Source organism: Arvicanthis niloticus, chromosome 16 (assembly GCF_011762505.2).
Source record: "Arvicanthis niloticus isolate mArvNil1 chromosome 16, mArvNil1.pat.X, whole genome shotgun sequence".
Lineage (NCBI taxonomy): Eukaryota > Metazoa > Chordata > Mammalia > Rodentia > Muridae > Arvicanthis > Arvicanthis niloticus.
In genome coordinates this window covers 5,376,528-5,399,349 of record NC_047673.1, presented here as the reverse complement: position 1 = coordinate 5,399,349, position 22,822 = coordinate 5,376,528, and the positions used below count along the sequence as shown (strand labels likewise).

The following is a 22,822-nucleotide window of genomic DNA, read 5'->3' as shown; positions in this document are numbered from 1 at the left end:
ACTTCTATCGTCCCTCTGCTGTCTCCCGGAAGTCCTCAAAAGAGGCTGTGCTTTTTTATCCCTTACATCTCTTGCCTTGTCTCTAAGACTGACCATAACTCAGTGCCCCACTATGCGCTTGTCTTGCTGTGGAATCAGGGAAAGGAGGGAGCCAGTGTCTTCCTTTGATTCATCAAAGTAGCTGAGACCAGCACCCAACAAGTAAGACCACCACGCATGTCCAATGTGGTCTTCCACATAAGTTCAAACACATGGAAAATGAGGCGAGGCTCCACCTCCCTCTTAGCAGCCTTAACTCCTCCCTCTTAGCAGCCTTAACTCCTCCCAAGTAGGCTGTGTGGTTTTAACTTGCCAATGAACTCAGCGAACTTGCCTTCTGAACCTTGCTAAATGACCAACTCTCTGTCTTCTTTATACCATATTTTATCTTTATTAAATGGGTGTCTTTGAAGCCCCCCCCCCCCGCCCTGCGTGACACTAATTACAAAAAGGATAGACTGGGATTCATTTGGTGGTTCCCTTTAATCTCACTGCTGTTCAGCACTGGTTTTATGCAATTCCTGTGGAACTGTTCTGGCAGAAAAATCTAAAAGGCGACATGCCTGACTGTGTCTGTACTTCCTCTATAAATGTCAGAGAGGAGATAAATTCTGGGGACATGTGGCAGTTAAACCACAGTTATGTCCCATAACTCACAGTTTCTGGGCAGTAAGGAATCTGCTGCTACATTTGAGTGCCTCCAGTCAGCATGACAGCGAAGGAGCATGAATCCCCATGTTTGGTGGGGGGGGACAGGGTGAGGTGACTGGGGACTTCCAGGGGAAGGGTTCACATTTGAAAAAGCCTCTTTGAAATCAGGAAATAGGGACAATTTCCCAAACCTTTCCCAAGGTTCTATGTCTTTTAGCTAAACCCACAAATGAACAGGAAGATCCAGAACCCGCACTTCATAGACCTGCTTCCAACCTGCTCCTTGCTCCAGAAGCACAGCGCGGTGGCTGAGAGTAGGCAGGTTCTTGCTCTGTGTAGTACAGGAGTCAACTCTGACACGCGGTAGCCCCTGTTCAGGGCAGAGAGGTGCTGTGGGGATTCCCACATGCTGGGCGTCTGTAAGGCTTGCAGAAGCAAAGCAGATGCATCTCTCAGGAACACGGGCAGGATTAAGAGAATTTATTATCCCCACCAATCAGCATTTCCTTTCCATTGTGGCGCCTATAGATCAGCACAAGTGATTTCTGCAGATTGCCCACTGTAGAGATTTATTTTTAAGATTAAAATTATTGATTTTTTTTCACACCACCTCATCAGCATTACTTAGAAAGACCTCAGCTCATAACGTGGCTATGCCTACGTGGTGTCAAATATGTCACTGACAGCTAACCTTAAGGCCACAAGATGGCTTTGTCCTGAATTCCTTTGTATTATTTTCTCCTGAATAATCTTTATTTGAGGGTAATATCTAAGGTTAAAACATGGTGAGCATGAACATACAATCCTGACGTGCACATGAGAACCACATTCCCGCAGTAAATGGTGTCTTAAGTGTATTTGTGTGTGTTCGTGTGTGGATGAGTTCATGTGCTTATGAGTATGTGTGTGCAAAGGGGCACATAGGCACATGTGTGTGCAGGTGCATGTTTGTGTGCACGCATTAGAGGTTAGAGGTCAACCTTCAGTGTTCTTCTTCCAAAGATGCTGAATTCAGTTTTTGAGACAGAGTCTCACACTGGCCTAGGACTCGCTGAGAAGGCTAAGCTGGTGGATGCCAGGGATCGGCCTCTCTGCATCTCTTCTTCAATGAAGTTCAAACACATGCTACAATATCCATCCTTTCCCCTGGGTCCTAGATCTATGTGTGCACAATTAACTGAGCCATCTTGGAAGCCCCACACACAGTATCTTAAGTGAGGCTGATCATGCAGAACTCGGAGGTTCCGAGGATGAGCAGAGTGCCCGCAGGACCTTGGGACAACCAGATGTTACTTCCAAGTCTGTGTCGCTGTAGCCTTGTGCTTTACCCCAAGCCAAACGCAGAAAACACCATCACTGTCAGAAGGTTTCATACCATCACCACCAGCAGCTAGTGATTTTACAGAACCACAGCAAAACGATGTCTATAATACTCTACTTAAAAAAAAAAAAAAGCTGGCTTTTAGCTGTTCAGGAACATTTTTCTTTTTCAAAAACAAGCAGAAAATTGCAGCCAGCTGAGATGGAGAAGACAGAGAGAGATATATTCAGACAAAGCACCACAGATAGCAGTGAGGACAATACGAGTTCTCAGTCCAGGAAGGAGACCCATCAGCATGACTCAGTGACATCTGCCATGATTTAACTACACCCATTGCTGTGTGGAGGAGGACAGGGTGTCCTTACCTGGGTGGTGTGGCTCTCCCGATGTCTCTGAAATGATGATGTCCCCATGCTGCTCAGACACAACCTGGAGCACCCATCATTCTCAGCTAAACCTGTAGAGGCCAACACAGAGAACTGTGATGAGTTTGCATCTTCTTGATGAAAGAAAAAAAAAAAACAGCTCATACTTAGATAGTAATCAGACACTGTCATATTCCATGCACTGAACCATTAGACAATAGCACATATTAAATTTTGCAGCTAGATGGGAATACTTTAAGCTACTGTAGTTTTAGTAAGCAAAAGAGGAGAGATACTGCCAGAGAGAAAACAACTGCAAACAGGTCAGGGCAGTGCAGAAGTGACTGAAGGAGGGGCACTTATCCTAAAATCTAGAAACCACTCAAAGCACTTCTAGGAAGAAAGAAGCAGATGACTGGCAATGTTTCCCAACTGGACGGTGATGGGCATTAGTATTTCATCTGCGGGGCAGTGTAGGCAAAAATGCAGAGACTGAAGAAACGTGAGACAGAAGCACACCTGGGTGCCATGGAAACCAAGGCTGATGCTGGGCAGCTAGGAAGGTAAAACTGATCAATTACAACCAGCTCTTAGCCAAGGGCCAAGAAAAAGTGACCTTTCAGGAAAAGCACACACCCCTCCCACAAAGGGCACAGACATCCTGTGAGGCAGTGGATGCTTTTCTTCATTATTCTGCACAGCAGAGGCCTATTTCTGACCCTTGGCATTTGGCCTGTATAATTCTCTGCTCTAAGCCTGTCTCGTGCACCAGAAACAGTAGCATCCCTGGTCTTTACGCACTGGATTCACCCTGACTCATGAAAATCAAAATGATTTTAGACATTATTAAATGCACCTTGAGGACAGATCTGTTCCCCTACAATGATTGAGAGCCACCATGATGGAGGTGGCATGTATTGCCCCAAGTGACTTGATTAATAAACATGAACAGATAAAAGGAGAAATAACTGCCCAGTGGAATGAATTCAACTCAGAGAACTTTAAATACTGAAGCAATTACTCATCTCCTCTGGAAACATAATTAACCAGCACAGTTTAATTGATTAAACATATACATGATTTCTAAATTAAAAATCATTAGGAAATCACTGTGCATTTTTCCAATTACGGGAGTGTGCCAGTTCCTCAGGGAAGTCTGTGTCCAATCAACATAAGGCGGGCCAGTCTGCCTTCTTGGTAAATGCACACAGGCCTCCATGTATAAAGGTCCTTTCAATGCTTTCCGTTGCAATTTTCTCCTGTATGAAGCATTCCATCCTAGAGGGAAACTCCTTAAGACTCAGAAAGTTCTAAAGAAAGACTAGTTAAGACCCAGGAAGCCAACAACTCACTAGTTCTAGGAAGTCTCTGAAACTGACCAGATTTACAGGGCCATCCAATCTCCTAGGTTATATAAGCAGTGAGGACTGCTGAGTGCTGAGGAGAGGAGATTCTCTAATCTGTTAAGCTTTGCAGCTCATGCAGAGTTCTCTAGGACTCCAGCTTTGATGGGATGGGCTTTCAGAGGTTCAGATGTCTGTGAGTTATACCTGCTCCTATAAGTAACCCCAATAGAATCATTGGTTTTTAAAGCTGGATTTTGATTGTATTACTTTAGTCTGTCATTGGTTCAGTTTTCTGTCTGGGATGAGTAGACATTTATTCCCATCTTTCCAGAAAGAGTGTTACAAACATATCAGGACAGGGCTGATTGTGGGTGAACAGTACCCCACCACTAAGGGTGTCTAAGGGCGAAGAGTAGGTTCTATTCATGAGCAATAATGATCCCCAGTAGAACAGGAAGAGGATGTGTTGGAAATGGGTAGTGGTAGTAGTGCCATCAACTGATTGGGTGGCATAATCAAGAGCTTAGATTGGTGCACCAGACCCTGTGGGTCTACGACAAGACATCATCTGTAGAAAGACTCCTGGATAAAGGACATGAGAGACCAGGGGCGGGGACAGGAAAGCAAAGGGCCAAGTATAAGGTAAGACAGAGGTGGAGTCTGTATGACATCCTAGTCACTTCTGCTGCTGTGATAAAATAACCAGCAGAAGCAACTTAAGAGATTAAGTGTTTGAGTTCTAGGAAGGTACAGTCCATCATGGTGGGGAAGGGGTGGGGGTAGGAGAAGGACGCTCACTGGTCACACTGAGTCCTCAGCCAGAAAGCCAAGTAAACAGGAAGGAAGTGAAGCTGGGCTATAAAGCCCCAGGGCCTGCTGCTAGCAATCCACTTCCTCCAGGGAGGCTCCAACTCTTAACAGTTCCACAACCTCCCCAAACCACACCATGAGCTGGGACCAAGTATTTGAACTTGTGTCTATCTATCCGTGGATGTTTTATGTTCTAGCCACTGCCCTCAATGTCTCTCAGACAGGAGATAAAAGGCAGAGGAAGTGGGAATCCATCTCTCAAAAATAACAGTTTATAAATTATAAGCTTGACTTTGGGAATCAAAAGGGGAAATCAGCTTAGACCCTGTCACAGATCGAAAACCAAGGCAGCAGGGAAGCAGGCTTTCCAGAAAGTCCGTGGGTAAAATGAAGACATAGATATAAGCATTCTCTGAACATGGTGCAGAAAAACACAGTGGAGAAGAAAAAAAGGGCCCTGGTGATGTGGACAGTTCAGCTTAACGGGCTGACATTTAATTTAAGAAGAACAGAATGTACTCAGGGCTGGGGAGAGTACAGACAAGGCCTCAGTGCAGGGAGAAGCAAGGGGTCCCACCTGAGAGATGGCTAAAGGACACATGTAGGATATTTGATGACATGTCCCTGAGGACAGTTGATTCAGAGGGGAGGCTGCCTCTGTGAAAAATGGGTCAGAGTGGTTTGCCCAAATGAACGTGGACATACACTCAGCAGAGAATGTGGGTTTTGTGTGTGAATGTGGCTTAGCTGTGAGCATATTTAGTGACTCATTATGACGCAAACAATAAGTAGCAATCTCATACCATTATTGAGATAGCCACGTGGAAAGTATGGAACATGAAAGGCAGGTACGGCAGGGTGAGCTCTGAGGGAAGCAGGTGTTCACTACAAAGAAAGTCTCCCGACAAGGGAGCCTGGGAAGGATCTCACAGTGACATGGACCAGGAGCTGCAGGCCCAGCTGAGAGCACAGACGAGATAGACCAGGATGTCCAAGGTTGTATAAGGAACAGCCCCCAATTCGAAGTACATCTCAGAGAACAGGAGAATATACTGGAAGGCAAAGGCCAGGCAGATATGAGAGGACTTTAAGAGATCTCTCATGTGACAATGTTTTGCGCACCATTGGTGGCACTGAAGACTTCTAAGAAGAGATGACAACATTTTATGAAAGTCCTGGGTGAAAAGGTATTCCCATCTGCTGAGGACATGGTGGGCCTGGGACATGGCAGGGTTGAACAGAGAGGGACAGACGTACAGACCAGGGTGGATGTATTTGTAGAGGTGGGGGCTGGTGAGGACAGAGGTGGATAAACGGGAGCTTGACAGCAGAGGGGTCTCCTCTGAGTAAGGGTAGGTAAGAAGAAGCCCCGCAGGAGACACCTGGGACAGAGAAGATCTTTGTAGGTTGTGGTAAGCAGCAGGGGAATTTCATTTCTAGCTAGAATCTTAGAAGGTAGGAGGCGGGGGTGCTAAGTGGGCTAGGAATCCTGACATGCAAAGGAGGTTAGGCATATGTCCATGCATGCATGTGTGTATGTGTGTATCAAGAAAATATCTTATTGATTATTTGAGAATTTTATGTTAATGTTTTGATCATTTCTTCTGTCTTCTCCAAACTTCTCTAAGATCCAGCCTCACCTCTACGGACCCCATTTCATGAATTCAGAATGTGATGTGTGTTCATTCTTTCCCTCTATTTCTCTCTCTCTCTCTCTCTCTCTCTCTCTTTTTTCCTCTCCCTCTCCCAACCCCCCTCTCATTATGGTCCATATTAAAAAGGAGTCATACCATTAAATAAAACCAACAACCCTTTCCCAGCAGCTATGAAATGCCAATAGCTCTTTAGCTTGGGATGTAACTTGTGCCCACCTCCCGTCTGCATGCTGGTGTCTTGTCTGGCTGTGTATGCTGGGATTGTATCTGGCTGTGCATGCTGTCCCAGTTGCTGTGTGCAATTGCCTAATGATGTCCAGAATACACTGTCTCCTTGAAGTCCCCTATTGCCTCCGACATTAAGTCTTTATGTAGTAGTGTAGACGGGTCATCGGCCTTACGGGAGGACCTACTTCATTCAGCTAAGAAAACACTGGAGCAACTCTCGAGGACACACTGCTATGCGCATAGATTATTGCTTGTCTCTCATGAGTAAAGTTCTTCTTGAAGTAGATGGTTATTATCACAGAGACCCACCACTGGTCAAGGTGCAGAGACTAAGAGACTACAGAGTGTCCAGCTCTAAACTGGACATCGGTATCACATCCCTTCCTCCCAAGGTATAGGGATCATCATAGAAATAATACCCTTTTTAAGGCAAATTATCTAAAAATGTTTCCAGAGTCATCAACCATGGTGGGAAAAACAGATTAAAAGATCTTATTATGGCTGGGCGGTGGTGGCGCACGTCTTGAATCCCAGCACTTAGGAGGCAGAGGCAGGCAGATTTCTGAGTTCAAGGCCAGCCTGGTCTACAGAGTGAGTTCTAGGACAGCCAGGGCTACACAGAGAAACCCTGTCTCGAAAAACCAAAAAAAAAAAAAAAAAAAATTATGAACACTAAAATGAAATTAAAGCGAAAATGTAAGAACAACATAAAATACTGAAGTACATTAAATAAAAGTCTCAGTATATTTAAACACACACACACACACACACACACAAGGACTTACAATCAAGATGTGGGGGTGGGGGAGGGGAAGGACATAGAACATACATAGAAAACTAAGAAGAAAGGGCATACATGACCTGTAGGCAATAAACATGCTCGTTTTCATTAAACATTCCAAGGAAATGCATGTGTGTTACAGCAACTTCATTTGCCTCGCAATACAGAAAAGATAGAGAAACCATTACAAGATCTTCAAATTTGTGTAAAGAGAATTTGACTCGAAACCTTACATCCACCCTCGATCACTGGAGTGCACGCTTTGGCCTTATTCAATCTGTTTCTACTCACTTTGCACCAGGCAGGGTGTGCACTTGGGTGTATGGAGGTTGCTCCAGGCTATTTATAGGGTTGCAGTCTGCACGGTGCAGGAAATTCAATTCACCAGCATGCTCCTTGTCTATTTCACCTATAACCCCCATGGCTTCTCCATATAAACTTAGAAACGCTCCAAGATTTTGTGAATGGGTACTGCTGACTGAGTCAATGGGTACTGCTGACTGAGTGAATGGGTATTGCTGAGTAATGGGTACTGTTGATTGAGTGAATAGGCACTGTAGACTGAGTGAATGGGTACTGTTAACTGAGTGAAAGGGTATTGCTGAGTGAATGGGTACTGCTGACTGAGTGAATGGGTACTGTTAACTGAGTGAATGGGTACTGCTGACTGAGTGAATGGGTACTGCTGACTGAGTGAATGGGTACTGCTGACTCAGTGAATGGGTACTGCTGACTGAGTGAATGGGCACTATTCATTGAATGAATGGGTACTGTTAACTGAGTGAATGGGTACTGCTGACTGAGTGAATGGGTACTGCTGACTCAGTGAATGGGTACTGCTGACTCAGTGAATGGGTACTGCTGACTCAGTGAATGGGCACTATTCATTGAATGAATGGGTACTGTTAACTGAGTGAATGGGTACTGCTGACTGAGTGAATGGGTACTGTTAACTGAGTGAATGGGTACTGCTGACTGAGTGAATGGGTACTGCTGACTGAGTGAATGGGTACTGCTGACTGAGTGAATGGGTACTGCTGACTGAGTGAATGGGTACTGCTGACTGAGTGAATGGGTACTGCTGACTGAGTGAATGGGTACTGCTGACTGAGTGAATGGGTACTGTAGACTGAATGCTGCCTGGGCCAGCAATATTCTATGAGGTTCCCCATAGAAGTTCTGACAACAGTTTGCATCATTCCTTTTTCAAGTTGAGAAGTGAAAGGCCATGCCCATGTTTGGGGTGCCATTATGTCAGATCTGGGTTTTGCATACTGGCAGGATGATGCCTTATGCCCCAGGAAGGATGGCAAAGCATAATCCCAGCTGACCAGTTTTCAACCCTCAGTTCCCAACACCAGTGAGAACATTTAATTAAGCAAAGTCCAAATTAGAGATGGCACACAACTGCAATGCTCTTCGTCTGTGAAGTGGAGGCTTGCTTGCTTCACTCTGGCTCTTGGGACTAGAATCAGACAACAGCATTGAGTGCCAAGGAATCTGGACAGTTTCAGACATAAGGCTGGAGGATGTGTATTGACACATATCTGATGGAAACCTACTCCAAGATGCCTGCTCTTGAGACATGAGTGATGGAAGCCATACTCTGTTAACTCCCGTTTTGTGTGACTTGGTCCTGATATCCCCCGGCTCCAGACAAAGGGAACGATGCTGAGATCAGCAGTCCTTCCTTCCCCTCATCTCCTGGTGCAGATACACACAGACTATACACAGAGAGCGATGAATGAGAGTGCATAACAACAGAAGAGAGATGAATGTAGACTTAAATGTAACGACTCCGCCTTTAATTGCCATTTTTCCTGATGCTCAGCAATAAAACGAATATCCATTGAGCCACAAGAAACAAAATCATACTGATCATAAAACGTCCTAGTTCGAACTTTTTATATCTCTGCTTTGCCCCAAAATAAACATCTTTATATTGAAAATATTTCTGTTTGATATAGCTGAGGCATCCTAACACCAAAGGCGGCTACCAAATATAATGATAAATAACTACAAGTCCAGGGAATAATTAAGTAAAAAAAAAAAAAAAAGTATCCAAGTCTGTGTTCACATCAGCAAAAGGATGGCAATTAAAGTAAGTGATCGCTATAATTAGCCACACATAACTGTATTTCAGTGAATGAGCAAACATAATTATTTCTGGGAAACAGAGGTAGCATGCAGATCCTGGCACTCCAAAGAAATCATTTCCTAGAAAATAGTGCTATTTCTGCCTCGTCTAGAGCTTTAAATTATTTTAAATATTTACTTGCTTCTGGTGCTTTCTTTAGAATGGACATTGACTGTACCATGGGCATGGGCGTGGGCATGATAAATCCAAACCAAAATTGATCCCCAGGGGCTGGAGAGATGGCTCAGTGGTTAAGAGCACTTGCTGCTCTTCCAAAGGACTGGAGTTCAGTTCCCAGATTCCACACTGAGAGGCCCATGACTTGTGAATAGGTAGTGTTGACTGAACACTAACTTTGGGGTAGCCCCATCTAAAAGGTTCCCTGGCATAGTCTTGCATCATGCCCTTTAACAGGAGAAAACTAGAAGGTGAAAGGTACCTTTGTCCTATATTTGGATATTATTGCATTGGGTTTGGAGTTTGAACCTGGGCAATATGGCACTATACTGAAGTGTATGGTGTTCCAGAGGATCTGATGTCATCTTCTGGCCTCCATGGGTACTTTCACACAGGTGGTATACCCCCCTCCCCCAAGATAAAATGAAATAAAATAAAATAGAATAAAATCTTGTTCCCCTTTAGAGGTACCATGGTGATGAACAAGTCACAGGCTGCATGTGTGGAAACTACTCAGCTCTGTAACACTGAGGGTTGGATTTTTCTGGCTGTCTGCCTAGCGCTTACTGCAGGTACTGTTTCTTCAATGGGCATATGCTTATTGAGACACACAGGGCCTGGAACTCCACATTTTAGTAGTTCTGGGAAAATATTGTGGACCAGGAAATCACGGTGCTTGTGAAAATTCATCAGTTTCCACCAGTCAAATTGTCTTGAGAGATTTGAGTCAACTTCATTGAATCTACCTATGACCATTTTTCAAGTTGTAGCTTTTACATTTTGAGGATTTTTTTTTAACAAAACATAGATTAATTAAATATTTGGCTAAAGAGTTACCTTGCTCCCTCCTTCTCTGATGTATTTGTTTTTTGATCTGCAGGACTGTAACCACTGTAAAGTCAAGAACATGGGATCTACCTGGAGGCTCAGGTGCTCCCAGAGACAGGTTCTGTTTCCAGTGAGGGAACTCAGTCTTCTCTCTCCTGGGGTTCCTTATTGGGACTTTTTGGAAGACCCTTAGTAAACCTAAAATAATCCCTATTTGTTGTATTAACTCTCAAAATTGGGGGATGGGAGGAGTGACTTCTCACATAACAATAGATAAGGAGACATCTGTTCACTTGTCGGAGTGTGCTAGATTTATTTTAAGCTTTATGGATTATAAATTAAGTATACAAAGCATCTGTTCTCAGTGCTTGCATTGACACTGCTAATGTCTGGGTTATATGCGAAGAGTTTGCTGGGCTCTATAACAAATCACCAAGTCAGATCCATGCCTGATGCTTTCACAAGGGCGGGGAAACTAGCAAATGTTTTTATATTTAATCACCCCCTCTCTCTAGAACCTCACAACCTTTCCCACTGAGATGGGTACATGCCCACATCATTTCCTTGAATCCTGTGTGATTTTCTATAAAGACTACCTGTCCATTGTCTACCTAAACAACTCTGTGATCAAATTCAACATCACCCTGTATGGGTTTGGTTGTGATGTGTGTACTGTTTTCTGTTGGGCAGTCAACTTTCCATTCTGTAGGAATTTCCGATTTTATCCACTTCCTCTCAGGCACATGTCTCTCCACTCTGACCTTTTAAGCTCTTATGAGCAACTGCGATTGCCAGTTCTGTGTCTGATTTTCCATCTGAGTTTTGTGCTCATAGGTCTTATAAGTCTTCATTGTGTGCTGTGTCTTGTATCTAAAAAATGGTTTGTGGTAATATTAAGAGGCCTAGTCTTTTATTGTCCTTAGGAAACGATTTGTGTTTTCTCCAGGTACTTAATGATGTTATAGCCTCAGTCCAACTTGGGGCTTAGCTAACCCATGGTCCTGGTTCTGGTACAACTGATTCTGTTTTGGGTACATCACACCTCCACCTCCTTGGTGACCTTAGTGAATTCTGAACTTATTCTGCTATCAGAGAAGTAAGCTTTTCCAGTGTCCCTAACGTTTCTGGGAGGAGAACCTAAGACCCAGGCTGCCTTGCTAGACTAGCATGGCTGTCATAATTGCTCTTGACTGTCAACTTGAATGGATGTAGCATCACCTAGGATGGTGTTTCTAGAAAGGTTTAACCGAGGAAGGATGACATACCCTGATTGTGGGTGGCACCTTGTTCTGGGTTCTTAAACTAAATAAGAAGGAAAAAAGAATTAGGCCAGCCAAGCACCAGCAGCATCTCTCCCTTCATCCTGGCTGCTGTAACAATGGAACCAGCCACCTCACCTCCCACTACCAATGGCTTGCATGGCATGGTGAGCTATATTCTCTCCAATGGTGAGCCACCTTAAACCCCTCTCTGCTTAACCAGGCTTTCGACAGAGCAAAGAAAACAATAAAGAGAACTGTGGCCTCTGGGCCCCAGCTCAGCATCTGACTATCTGTTAGGTCTCTGGCCACCTTTATCAAAGTAAACAGAGATGCCTCATGAGGATCTTCTGGACACCCTCAGGGAAGAAGAGCTGGGTTTTCCCATCAGGCGCTACTAAATCCATATCAGGGAAAACATCTGTTTTCATGGACTTGGCCACGGCAGCTCAGCCAGTTTCTAAGTGATAGTCACCTAAAGCCAATCTGTCCTCTGAAGCCCCTCAGTATTACTTCCCTCCACATTCTTAGCTGTGTAAAAACATTTAATTCATCAATGTTGGTTGAACATTCATGTTCTCCTCAGCACAGAAAGCACCTTCTACTGACTGGTTCTTGCAGAGCGGCATCACATCAAACCTCCAAAAGGTCATCAAAAATGGCTGAGTTACTCTCTTTTCTGCCTGAGCAGTAAGATGCAGACAGTGATGCCCAAGGTAGAGCTTTACAGTTTAGGTTCTATCTCCAGGTATTAAGCCTACTTCATATTATTTTTACATATTTAAGAGTTATTTATTTATTTTATGGATATAAGTACACTGTCACTGTCTTCAGACACCCCAGAAGAGGACATCAGATCTCATTACAGATGGTTGTGAGCTACTATGTGGTTGTTGGGAATTGAACTCAGAACCTCTGGAAGGGCAGTCAGTGCTCTTAACCACTGAGCCATCTCTCCAGCCCAAGCCTACTTCATTTTTAACTGTTAAATATACCCTTCCTCCAAAGTACATGTGGCTTGAAACTTTGGCCCAGTTGGCTCTTGCATTTAGAGGGGCTCACCGTTGGTGACAGGATTTCCGTTTTCAGCCGTAACGACACTGGACAGGGAGCTGGAGAGTTGAGTCCCATGGTTATTGGCATTTCTGTCCTGAGTCTCTGATGCCATCTCTGATGAACTGGGTTCATCCCGGCTACTCAGGTTCATGTTAGTTTCAAAACCTAAAATAAATTTTAGAAAGGTTTATTCTCATCTGATAAGTCTGAGTAAGACTCTGGAAGAGACTAATTGATCAAACATTCATTATGCTTAAAACAAAAGCTCCAAATCCTTAGTGAAATCTGTAGCCTAGATAGCAGTCAGTGGAAGCTGTCACGGTACCCATAAATATAAGCCGGGGAAAGTAACTTGCAATTTGCTATTTCCAAGCAATGTAGTCCACGTTTCTGGTTTGTGTCCAGGAGTTGGTTATAACATTTCCCATGCTGAACAGGTAATGAATTTTTGTGCCCAAACTATTTACATATGGTGCAACAAGCTTATAGTTCTGAAAAAAAAATGCACATTAAACAAGACTGCAAAACTTGTATTGTCTGTTACAATCATGGAAACTAAACTTCAAATGCACTAAAATACATTTTCTACATCTTTCTAAAAAGAAAATACTTAGGGGAACATAATGTGTGCCTTGCCAAGGGCCTGAGACGCATGAAAACAGAAGCCACTGTCCAGTTCTAAGTGTCAAGGGAGCTTTGAAAGCTGTGTGGTGTCAGTAAAGCACTGTTTGACAACTGCAAGCGCACAGGACAGTGTGTCTCTACATGGACTCCCTGTGACTGCTACATGATGCTTTGGGAGACCGGGAAGGCTCGGAAGTCAGGTACTGTCCCTCATCCCTTCACAGTGCCAGTATGGCCCCATACTGTGCTTCTCTGCATCATCTGACACCTGACTCGGTTTCCCTCTGATGCATCCAGGTGCACCAAGGATGAATTCTTGCTTTCCTAGGATCCCCAGTGCTCCTGTAACTGTCAGGAAATGCTTGAATCTGACTGAGTGTGCTGTGAGTGTTTTTTCTCTCTTCTCAGTGCTTAGTGGATCCTAACTGTCCTCAAAGTAAGCCCTTTTAAGGTTTGATGCTAACACATTATTTAAAGGGGAATGATAAATATAATTTACAATATTATACTTTGCTTATAGCAGAGCTGGGTACTGTCACCTTGACCCCACTAACTCAGACCCCAAGAAACAGAGGTGCTAGACTTGCTTTATGGGAAGTGAGTTTTGAGTCCTGGGGATGCAGAAACACGTAACAGACCTTGAATATACATACTGTGTAGTCATTTTTACTACCCAAAACATGGAAGCTGTTCTTTCCTAAAAATTTTAGAATGGATGACATTGGGAGAAGAAAGGAGGAGGTTAGGGAGGGAAAGAGAAATAGGAGTAAGAAGGAAGGAAGAAAAAGGAGTAAGAAGGAGGAAAAGAGGGAAAGAAGAAAGGAAGAAAAAAGGAGGGAAAGAAGGAAGGAAGGAGGAAAGGATGAAAGAGAGAGGGAAGGAAAAATGAAGGAATAAAGGAGGAAGGAAGGAAGGAAGGAAGGAAGGAAGGAAGGAAGGAAGAAAATAACTAGGAGAAGAAGGAAGCGTGGGCCAACGTACTTAGTTTCTGAAGCTGTCCTTAGCTTCTGTCTTCCTATCTCCCTGCTTAGCATGCTCACTTCTTGTTCCTGGGCCCAGTGCTCATGTGTCACTGTGGGTAGAAACTTTTCTACAGTGTTCTGTCAAGACCCTTGCTTCATTACAGGCCACATGAGCACCCTGGGCCTGCAGCATGCTCACACCCATCTATGTGTGGCTCACTACTCTCTAACTAAAACATGGAACAGGTCACCTAGGGCTTCCCATGTAGTCTGTTCTGCTCAGAAAGAAAGACACATGAAGATTTAGAGGTAGAAATTACTGACTGAACAGAATAAAGCAAAATGATTTCAAGAGCAGAGCTGAAAGCATTATGTATATTGTAAACTAACTTCAAAAAACATTGCAAAGCTCCAGTAACAAAGCAGTGTGGACCAACACAGAAACAGATCCAGAGACCAAAGGGTCAGAACAAGAGTCCAGAAACAAGGCTCACACCTGCAGCCAGCCGAATGTCTGCATAGTTCCCACTAGGAATGGGATGACTCTTTCAATGATGATGCTGGACAAGTCGGGGACCACAGACTCCTACTTCTCACCAGTTAAAAAGCAACTCATAACGCTTTACCAAATTCTTCCCCGTGCATGAGATCTGAAACTATGAAATTATTAGAGGAAAGAGTAAGGGGAATGCTTTAGGACCTTACCATTAATGGGAGAAGTTATGACAAGACCCCCAGAGCACAAGAAACACAGCCAAACAGTCAAGTAGGATGATTGCAAACTGATAAACCTGCAAGTAGCAACGGAGACAGCGAAGTGACCAGTGATAGACTGGGAGAAAATCATTTGTAAGCCATACATCTGCGAAAGAGTTAAAACACAGAATATACAAGGAACAACAACAACAACAACAAAAAGATTTGGCTGCAAAAATAACTGGACTCAAAACAGACAGTAGACCTGGATACCTGTCAAGAGAAGACACAGAATAAGAAGAACATACATGAACAAGAACATATATGAAAACATGCTGTGAGACACCAGTCACCATGGAAACACAAATCAAACCAGTGCCCACTTCACTGAGAAGAATGAGTGGTGTAGGGAAGACAAAAGATGGGGGCCCATGTGCACACACGAAGCCCTTGCTTGCTGGAATGCACATTGGTACATCTATTACTCATAGTCAGAACTCATGTGACCCAACAGCCTGTCCATGGGTAAGTACCCAAATAAATAAATCAGCCCGTCAAAGAGGCACATGAATGTCCATGTTCTCTGGGCATTATTAATGAAAGCCACCCTATAGAATCAACCTAAGTATCAACCAACAGCTGGATGGTTAAAGAAAATGAAGTACAATCCACGAGAGATGCTGTCCGGCAATACAAAAGTAAACCTCGGCCACTTGCGGCAATGTGGGTAGTCTTGACTGTTAGTGTACTAAGCCTTGGGAAGATCTCAGTCATTTACAGAATCTAAAGACGTCCATCATACAGGCATTGAGAGGAGAGTGATTTTTTTCCTAAGGCTGAAGAGCATATGAGTTTAGAGAGAGAAGAGGAGAGGTTGGCCAGTGGGATAATAGTTACAGTTAGGAAAGAGAAGTTCTGATGTGCGGTCACTTAGCAGGGCAACTGGAGATTGTGATAACGCAGTGTACATTGCAAAAAGCTACAAGAATGTTTAGCTATGAAGAAGTACAATATGGTTGAGGAGATGTGTTTAATCGGACTTGAAAAATCACAGGATGTGGATCCTATTGAAGATCCTTAGAACCCAGCAAGGACATGCGTGTCCTTATCTTTATCAGACAAACAAAAATTATCACAGTTTCAAACACCAAGCAGAGGGACATTTTCTCAAATGCCCTGATGAGCCACAAGGGGCTCAATTCTGTGGTGTGCAGACACAAACACAGACACCAAAATGGTTTTTGTGGAGTCAGCGTCTAGACATTGACACAAGTAGGAAGCCAGGCTGATTTTCCTGTCTGCACTCTTTACAGTGGCCAGTTGGCCAGTTATAAAGCTAAAGAAATGGCTGCTCAGTTTGGCCAAGTCATTCAGCTCCTGTGTGTCACTAAAGCAGGTTCAGCTTCAGAGCTGTCTTAAGACACGGGCATCTATCCAGTTACTGTCTGCATGCCTATTATGTACCACAAACTCTAGGTGCTAGAGATTGGAAAAGAGACCACATAATCTTGTAGGTGGAAGCTCACCTCCTGAAAAGGGACTGGGTAACCAACCAACAAGCAAACATATCCACAGACCGACCGAGCACTTGTGGGAGTGCAGCCCTGAGTGAAAAACCTGAGGCACAGAACAGCCTCTGGGCCAAGCTGTATCTGCACAGCTAAGATCTTCTCGGCTAAGAGAAATAAACAGAGGGAAACTGCAGGTACAAAGACAAACTCTACAACACTTAGTTTAAAGATCTTGCAGCAAAAATGGACTAGCCTTTCCCAGGACCCATGTGGCACTTGTCTAGATGAGCCATGAACGTAGAAGCAAAGGAGTGATAAGTGTGGACATTGGTGGGGAGAGAGGCCTGCCACTCAGGTCCAAGAAGCAGCCTAGGAAGGAATGGAGGCTTTACAATCAGGGAATGGGAGAGCCCCCAGGTACAGGAAAGGTTAAGTGAACACAGGACAACAGAAGAATCTGGCTCCAGCTGATGGTCAAAGAGACAATCTTTCAAGACATGTGAAGACTTCACACTCAGCTACTGATGCTAGCATTCCTGGTAGCCCATTTCTGTCATATAGACACATTGGCACTGTAGTCTAAACCTTCATTTTTGTTAAGATTTTAAGGTATCTCCCTGCTTCTACTCTGCAGGTTCAGCTGGAGTGACCATGTGCTCAAACACTTGTCATGTGGGTTAGATTGCAACCCTTGCATTGCCTGCTGGTTTTATCATAGAAAACACAGGTCTATTTTAGGGTAGCTGCGGACAGAAAGGGTGTCCTGGTGCTCCTTAGTGTGTGGCATCAGGATGAAGGGTCAGCAGCACAGCTGTACAGGCACTTCTGCAACGATCCAAGAGTCCGAGAATCATGGTTGTTCTTATCTAGGCCAGGCAGTACATTATCTTCTTACAGGCATGTCCCACCAGTGGGCACCCATGCAGGCCCAGCTCAGAGGGTTCCACTGTGCACCCAGTCCTGTGCCCCTTTCCCCTGTTTATGGCCTTTCCTCATAAGCTCATTTGCCGGTGGAAAGGCTGAGGCGGCTTCTGTCCTTGACCTTTCTGATGTTCCGTGGTGATGAGCCAGGAACCTAGCCCGCAATCTGACACTGTAATAGAGGAAATTCCTGACCACAGACTTGCTGTCCTCATCAGGGTGATTGTGTTTTCATCAATACTAACTAACCATGGATGTGTGGCTTATGAGTAACATGCCGGTGTCTGCTCAAAAACACCCTTACTCACGCCCAAGGAAGAGAAGGCGTCTAGGCCCTAACTTGTTGACGGTTAGATTCGAGCACTCTGCATATTTCTCTTCCCTGATGCGCAGAGGGTTGGTATAGGACCAGGCTCTGCACTCCCTGCTAAAGGCATTGCCCTTGCCTCGTACTTCAGCACCGGCAGAATCACAGCAGAAACAAGTCGCCAGTTCGGTGGCATTCATTAGGTCTGTAGAGTTCTCCGAGTGTACACAAAGATGCACTCTTTGTAGAGACACTGAGGACTTACCTGGGGCTATAAGTCCTCAAGCCTGTTCATACCTCTGTGCTGGAAGGGTGAGAAAAGTACCAAAGGGAAAGGTTGGAGAGTCTTGATGACTAAGCAGAAGGAGAGAGAGGAGAGCAAGGAAAGTGCTGTGTCACAGTTAAAGTTTCCCTGAGACATGTCTGGGGCTGAGCCTTGTGTGAGGCGTGTGTGTGACTCAGCCTGTCTTTCTGTCGGGTGCTGGTAACACTTCATGGTTTGAATACCTGCGGTGTTTGAATGCTCACTGCCGAGGGTACAGGTTCAGGAGGAATGAATCATACCAGGATGTGACTCAAAATTAAGGGCTTGGCTCTGTATACATTGACTTTTAACCTAGTGCGGGGAGTTCTAGCAAATTCTTCAACATTAACATACAATTCTGTTGTCTTCTATTTGCTCTTAAATAATAAAAATAGCATTCTGGGGGATGATTCCCCCTGTCTAGGAGGACACTCTGAAGTGTCTGAATTCTTCTTAGCTGGAGATCACAGCTGGGGGTGGGGAACTGTGGCTGGCATCTGGTAGGTGGAGGCCAGAGATGCCACAAAAATTCTTCAGGTACACAGAAAGGTTGGCTGCAGACCATGAGTTACCTGGCCTGTCCCCAGTCCCAAAGTCCTGCTCTGAAGTGAGGTCATTTCAGAGGTTTTTCCAGCTCTGTTCATTTGAATTAAGATGCAAATGTCTCCCAGCTTGGAGAGGATGCGCCAAGACTCTGTTAGCCCCAGATTTTGTCCTTATAATTTTTAACTTCCCTGCATTTTTACCACCAGAGATCACAGGCTTCAGGGAAGAGTAAAGCTCTGGCCTCATGGCTCCATGCCCACCAAGAAGGCCTTTCAGGTGACCTCCTCAAGCCAGAAAGCTTCTCCCTAGTACTTCTCTGGGCCTGGTACATCCCTTCTCTCTAGCTCACTTGTGTTCTGCCTCCCTCCTCTGGCATGGTGGTATCTTTAATTCCAATATATCTTCCTATATGTTTACAGTACCTACATGCCTAGCATGTAGAAGGAACTCAACAAATCATGACAGAGCATTCAGGAGGCTGAGGCAGGCGACTCACTGAATGTTTGAGGCCAGCCCTGGCTGTAGAGTGAATATTATGTTTGCTAGGGTTACTTAGCAAGATGTTATAATGTCAAGAAAAAAAAATAACGAAAAGAAAGAAAAGAAGGAAAGAGAGGAAAGGAGAATGATGAACAAGTTGACATCAGGCTATAAAAGCTTAGCTTACCAAGTGGGGCTGCACCTCCCAAAGTGGTAAACTAGCTGTGTTTTCCATAAGAATTCCTAGCAAGCCCGAGTGGTGGGGGCTGGAAGCTGGCAGGTAGGAAAGGACTGAGTGTCGGTTTCAGTGGCAGGCCTTTGTGCTCAACATCTGCTTATTTCAAATGACAAGGTAAGGACAATATTCCAGTGCACACTGGATGTTTTCTCTTATTCAGAACACCACAGCTGCCTGTTTTCTACCTAAGCCCAGCATCCTGCAGAAGGAGACACTGATGGACGCTCACAGTCAGTGCCTGGCCTGGTTCTGTCATTTCTGTCATTGTCCCACCAGTAGTCAATACACACTAAATATAAGTAATATAAATATAAGTAGTCAATACGCACTAAAAATACTCAATATTGAGTATTTTTTAAAAATATTACCTTATGTTACTTTATCATCTCTTACTTCAGGGCACTGGAGTGTTTGATGGGAACTGGCATTCTTCACCTGAGCTTCATGTGACTCTGGAATTTTGGTGGCTGGGATAGCTAGCTTGTGTCTCTGAGCTACAGTGACAGCTCCTAAACACCTTAAAAGGGAGTCATTTCTTGGGCTTCCAGAAGGAGCAGGTGGCTCCTCCAGATCAATGGCCTTCAGGATAGCCTTGGGACTTCTATTAGTGAGGAGTCTGAGGCTTGCACAAGAGCTCACCAAAACACTCAGTCTAAGATCCACAGGAGAGCCTGGAGGGTGGGAAAGTACGGGGGACAGCATCCTGGCACCTCTTCGTGGGATACAGAAAGAATGGGAGGGGCCCGAGAGACAGAACTGATTGCATCAAGAGAAAGAAGCCAGATCTGCTGCAGCTTTGGGGGTGGGTGGGCTCTGCTGTATTTGGTTCATCTCCAGCCTGGCGTCCTCCAGATGCCTTGTGGATGAGCTAAAGAGAGGAACTTGATAAATATTCACCTGGCAAAAGCGCATGAGCTTGGAGGTGAAGCTATAAATAGAAAAGCTGTAAGGGTTTAAACTGGTGCCCTGCAGAAGGGCTGGGCAGTAAGGGGAGGGGCAGGCCAATGAGCACCCTCAGTAAGGAGGAATCCAGAGGAGGCAATGCTGGAAGACTCTGGATCTGCACTGGGACCTTGGAGGGACTAGCATATACCCAAGGATTGAAATGAGAGCTGTCCTCAGAAAAGAAGTGTGTATTATAAAGCCCTAGGCAAGGAGAATTTCTCCCAAGAAGGGTGGGTGATTCTTAAAAGTCAGTGTGGAAGATAAAGGCAGTGAGGGACAAGTAAGAGGAACTTACAGAGATGAAGGAGCAGTCTGGGGTCAGGGAAGGACTCGAATTGGCAAGGAGTGGGGCTGGATTAGCCAAGACTCTCAGTTCAGTCAGGGATAACGGGCACCCAACAGGCAGTGGAGTGTTTCTTTAAGAGAAATGATTTTTTAAGAAAATATACCCTCTGCTAGTTACCTTTTTTACCTGAGATAACCTCGGCTCATGTTTTGAAATCACATGAGGTGGGATCAGGGTTTCAGTAACACTGGAGGGAACCACACTGGAGCAGTCTACCTGCCGGACTTAATGCTGAGAGTGCTATGGTAGAAAATCCATGAGGACACGTTCAGACTCATCACTCCTGCTGGCTAAGACTCCTGGGCAACACAATGGGAAAATCCCTTTTGGGAAAAGCCGCTAGGCCACTCTGGAAAGACACAGCGCTTGCCCTTTGCCCCTGGGCATTAGGGAAAACTTACAATACAGAGGGAGGGCCTGGTGTCCCACCCCCTTCCAGGCTCTTGCTTTTAAGATGCAGGAATTACAGCTCAGTACTGGCAACAAACACAACACACACAGAGAGATGGTAGATGTTAAGACCTGCACAGAACCTTCTTTGACCTGAAATTGGCAGTGAGTTTATATCAGGCTAAGTTTAGCCTGTGTTGCACGGGGCAATCTCTTTTTGACCTCTGACATGGCTAATTCTTCCATTGCTGTACAGAAGAACATCACTCACACATAAGGACTCACGGGGGTGTGGAGGGTGTGTAATCCAGTGGTACAGCACTTGGCTGACATGAGCATATGCAAGGACGTGTGTTCAGTTCCCATACGGCAATACACACATGAACCGAAATCCCAACAAATATCTATCTATCATCTATCTATCATCTATCTATCATCTATCTATCTATCTATCTATCTATCTATCTATCTATCTATCTATCTAGGCTGGCCTTTGTTTTTCCGTAAAGCCCGCTGCAAGCCTACTCCTTCAGAACCCTAGATTTTATTTTGTTTTCTTCTCTCTTTCATGAATCAGCACAGAATTAACCTCAAGGGGACAAAGACTCTTCTAGAATACGGATCTTACTGGGGCCCCTGCTCCTGAGCCTTCAGACTTCACCACCTTCAGGTTCCTGCCCCCTAGGGGGCACACACCTCTGTTTTCTTCAGCCCAGGTCCCTACCAGCCAGCCCTTCTGGTCTCCAGCTGCAGACTATGGACTGGAGCAAGCTTTCTTTTGCCACAGCTGAAGCATTTGCCTCATGGTCTTTCAGAAAGACAGAGCTAGTGGAAAGAGTTCTGTAAATAAGGCAGCGCCCCCCCCCCCCCGGAAGCTCTGACTAGGAGATCTCCCACAGGAGAGAGGGGCAGGGCATCCCTGAAAGAGAGGCATGTTTAAGGACGAGAAGGCAGCAGGCAAGCCTGGAGTCTGCTCTGTGCAGCATAACTCTAATCCACCACAAGCACATACAACCATGGCTGAAGTGTGTAGAAGGACATTTCAGCGGAGCTGATTATGGGGTCCAGGAACCCAGCCTCTGTGTGGCAGCTGGAAGTACCTCTGTGAGGATGTATTGTTTCAAAGACCTCAAAGCATAACCCTGTAGCCCCTGGGAATTATCAGTATGGACAAAGCTGAATGATTCCCCACTGTCCCAGCTCTAAGAAGTCTAGGGAGTGTAGCTAATCAATACAAAATGAACTCAATGGTGTTTTGTAGTGGTGTGTGGTTTGGTGTGTGGTGTGTGTGGTATGTGTAAGTGTGTATGGTGTGTGTGTGGTATGTGTGGTGTGTGTAACTGTGTGTGGTGTGTGTGTGTGTGTGTGTGTGTGTGTGGTGAGTGGTGTGTGTCTGGTGTGTGTGGTGTGGTGTGTGTAAGTGTGTGTGGTGTGTGTGTGGTGTGTGTATGGTGTGTGTGGTGTGTGTGTGTGGTATATATGGTGTGTGTGTGTGTGGTCCTATGGCTCTTTATTTTGTATATATTGGTTTATGTTTTTGTTTTGTGTGTGTGATTTTTTTTTTTTTTTTTTTTTTTTTTGTGGAGACGAGCCTTAGAGTTTGACGGGTAGGGAGGCCCTGGCAGAACTTGGAGGAGGAAAAAGTAATCAAAATATATTGTATAAAAAAGAAAAAAAATCAATAACAACAGCATTTGTACACACGCACAAACACACACACACACACACACACACACACACACACACACACGCACAAACACACACACCAGAGTTGGGCTTTTCAGGTCCATTCCCATGATGCTCCCTGTTCTCAGGAAGGGGACTCTTCTAGCTTGCCCACCTCTCGAGCAGCAAGGACAAGGATACCTTCCCAGAGGGTGGGGTGGGTGGAAGAGGAAT

General features: G+C 44.9%; 1 protein-coding gene across 2 annotated transcripts in view; it reads right to left on the bottom strand.

The window, feature by feature from the left end:
• Myo16 (myosin XVI) overlaps positions 1–22,822 on the bottom strand; it is a 482,119-nt gene that overhangs the window by 25,025 nt on the left and 434,272 nt on the right. For both annotated transcript variants that reach the window (XM_076913797.1, XM_034520363.2), the window contains exons 33-34: positions 12,660–12,818; positions 2,377–2,468 (exon numbers count right to left, since the gene is read on the bottom strand). In XM_076913797.1, the coding sequence (XP_076769912.1) occupies positions 2,377–2,468; positions 12,660–12,818 (251 nt within the window). The remainder of the gene's footprint in view (positions 1–2,376; positions 2,469–12,659; positions 12,819–22,822) is intronic.